This window comes from Eimeria mitis, genomic scaffold (assembly GCF_000499745.2).
Source record: "Eimeria mitis Houghton genomic scaffold, Emh_scaff590, whole genome shotgun sequence".
Taxonomy (NCBI): domain Eukaryota; phylum Apicomplexa; class Conoidasida; order Eucoccidiorida; family Eimeriidae; genus Eimeria; species Eimeria mitis.
Window position 1 is genome coordinate 9816 of NW_013574136.1, and position 3070 is coordinate 12885.

Here is a 3070-nt window from a genome sequence, read left to right on the forward strand (position 1 = left end):
CCCTTTTGTCTCTGTCTCCCTCCTTACCTAATAAATAAATAAAAAAAAAAACAGAGACAGAAAAAGAGACACAAGAGGAGACAGAAGGAGACAGAAAGAGAAACAGAAAAAGAGGAGACAAAAAAGAAGAGACAAAAAATAAAAGAAAAAAAGAAAAGACAAACAAAGAAGAGACAAAAGACAAAAGAAAAAAAGAAAAGAAAAGAAGAGACAAAAAAAGAAAAAAAAAGAAAAAAAAGAAAGTGAAGAGACGGCTGAAGCAGAGACTCTGTAAGCCTAAAATAAATGTAATAAGTGCTGTGCAGCAGCAGCAGCAGCAGCAGCAGCAGCAGCAGCAGTTGCTGCTGCTGCTGCTGCTGCTGCTGCTGCTGCTGTTGCTGTTGACGTTTCTGCAGCATACCTGCACCCAATTGTCCACTGCTGCAACGGGAGTTCCTTGTTGCTGCTGCTGCTGCTGCTGCTGCTGCTGTTGCTGCGCTGCATGTGCTGCAGCAGCAGCAGCAGCTGTCGCTGCGACAGACGCCGGGGCGCTGGTTGCTGCTGCTGCTGCTGCTGCTGCTGCTAGATCTGCTGCTGGCTGCGCTCTTGCTGCTGCAGGAGAAGCAGCAGCTGAGCCTGGAGACTCACTCATATGCTGCTGCTGCAGCTGCTGCTGCTTCTGCTGCAGCTGCTGCAGCAACTGCAGCTGCTGCAGCTGCTGCAGCTTGTATGATGAAGCAACAGCAGCTGCTGCTACAGCCTGCTGCTGCATCTGCAGCAGACGAGCAGCACGCTGCTCCTGCTGCTGTCGGTTTGCTGCTCCTTGCTGCGGCAACAAAGCATTCAAGTACAAGGCAGCTGCAGCAGCAACAGCAGCAGCAGCAGCAACAACAGCAGCAGCAGCAGCAGCAGCAACAGCAGCAGCAGCAGCAGCAGCAGCAAACATATAAGCGTTGACATGGGCCTTCGCTACAAAGCCATCACTGCAACGTCAGAAGGCGGAGCAGCGCAGCAGCAGCAGCAGCAGCAACAACAACAACAGCAGCAACAGCAGCAGCCGCAGCAGCAACAACTGCAGCAGCAATAGCAGCAGCAGCAGCAGCAACAGCAACAGCAGCAGCTAATCATCTGCTTCAGCCGCTTTTATTGAGTGGTGCAGCAGCAGCAGCTGCTGCAGCTGCTGCAGCTGCTGCAGTTGCTGCTGCAGCTGCCGCTGCTGCTGCTGCTGCTGCTGCTGCTGATATATACATAAGGCCTACCTGAGCGTGATGCTGCTGCATGCGGGGCGGAGGGGTCTTGCTGCTGCTGCTGCTGCTGCAGCGTTTGCTTCTGCAGCGCAGCAAGCAGCACTGCTGCTCTGCTTGTGGGCTGCTCCAAGAGGAAGCTTCTCGCATCTGCTGCTGCTGCTGCTGCTGTTGCTGCTGTTGCTGCTGTTGCTGCTGCTGGGTTTGTTGCTGCTGTCTCCTGATTCAAGTGTAGTGCTAGCTGCTGCTGCTGTTGCTGCCGCTGCGCTGCTGCTGCTGCTGCAACAGCTGCTTGCTGCTGCAAGCTCAACAGTGACGCTTGTTGCTGCTGCTGCTGCTTCAGCTGCTGCAGTTGCTGCTGCTGCTGCTGCTTCAGTTGCTGCAGCTGCTGCAGCTGATGTGCTGCTCCTGCTGCAGCAGAGGCTCCCGCACCCACATCTGCAGCTCCTGCTGCTGCAGTGCGAAGCGCATGCTGCTGCTGCTGCTGCTGCTGCTCCTGCTGCTGCTCCTGCTGCAGCAGCAGATGTCCTGCTGCTGCGCTGCTCTCTAGCAGCCTTGCTGCAAGGTCTGGGGAACTGTCTGCAGCAACAGCAACAGCAGCAGCAGCAGCAAAAGCAGTAACAGCAACAGCAGCAGCAGCAACAACAACAGCAGCAGCAACAACAACAGCAGCAGCACCAACAGCAACAGCAACAGGAACAGCAGCAGTAGCAGCAGCAACAGCCGCATTACTGAGTCATGCTGCCAGCAAGATGAACCCCAAACCCTAAACCCTAAACCCTAAACCCTAAACTCTAAACCCTAAACCCTAAACCCTAAACCCTCACCTGCAGCAGGGAGGCTCTTCTCTGCTGCTGTTGGGGGCATTGCATGCGGGTGAGTTTCGCTGGGGCTGTCTGCTCCTGCTGCTGCTGCTGCTGCTGCTGGTGTTGCTGCTGGTGCTGCTGCTGCAGCTTGTTGCTGCAGCAGCTGTAGCTGCTGCTGCTGCAACCTATGCATGCGCTGCTGCTGCAGCTGCTGCAGCTGGTACTGATGCAGATGCTGTCGCCTCAACGCCAAAAGAGCAGCAACAGATGCACTTGTATGCTGCTGCTGCTGCTGCTGCTGCTGCTGCTGCTTGTCACTCGCGGGCTCCTCCTGCTGCAGCAAGCTGCTGCCAGCTGCTGCTTCGGCTGCATCTGCTGCAGCAGAAACAGCAGCAGTAGCAGCAGAAGCAGTTGTTGATATAGAAGCCGCTGCTGCTGTGTTGCCTCCTGCTGCTGCTGGCGTCTCCTCCTTCATTGCTGCTGTTGCTGTTGCTGCTGCTGCTGTTGCTGCTGCTGCTGCTGCTGCTGCTGCTGCTGCCCCTGACGCTGCGTCTCGCACCGGGAGCACTGTATTCAACCAAGACAGCTGCTGCTGCTGCTGCTGCTGCTGCCGCTGCTGTGGTAGCTGCTGCTGGTGAGGTTGTGTCTGCTGCTGCTGCTGCTGCTGCTGCTGCTGCTGCTGCTGCAGTCGATGCTGCTGCTCCAACAACCCCTGCAGCTGCTGCTGCAGCAACTCTGCTGCTCCTGACTCCATGTTGCTGCGCGCATGCAGCGCATTTCAGGTTCTTCTGCAGTTCCTGCTGCTGCTGCTGCTGCTGCTGCTGCTGGTTGAGCAGCAGTTGCTGCTGCAGCGGTCCCGCTGCTGCTGCTGCTGCTGCTGCTGCTGTTGTACGATTCTGCTGCTGCAGCAAATCCGCTGCAGCAAAAGTTGCGATACTGTTGCTGCTGCTGCTGCAGCTAACCGTGGTATCTGGGGCTGCTGCTGCTGCTGCGGCTGCTGCTGCTGCTGCTGCTGCTGCATGCAGACGAGCCGCCGCCGCC

General features: G+C 56.6%; 1 protein-coding gene across 1 annotated transcript in view; it reads right to left on the reverse strand.

Annotated features, from left to right (window-relative positions):
* Nucleotides 1-2783, reverse strand: part of EMH_0017120 (CW-type zinc finger domain-containing protein, putative) — a gene marked incomplete at both ends in the record, with an annotated part of 6260 nt that extends 3477 nt beyond the window's left edge. The window contains 3 exon segments of the mRNA XM_013500816.1: nucleotides 401-837; nucleotides 1239-1802; nucleotides 2051-2783. Coding sequence (XP_013356270.1) covers nucleotides 401-837; nucleotides 1239-1802; nucleotides 2051-2783 — 1734 coding nt within the window.
* Nucleotides 2784-3070: the final 287 nt, after the last annotated feature.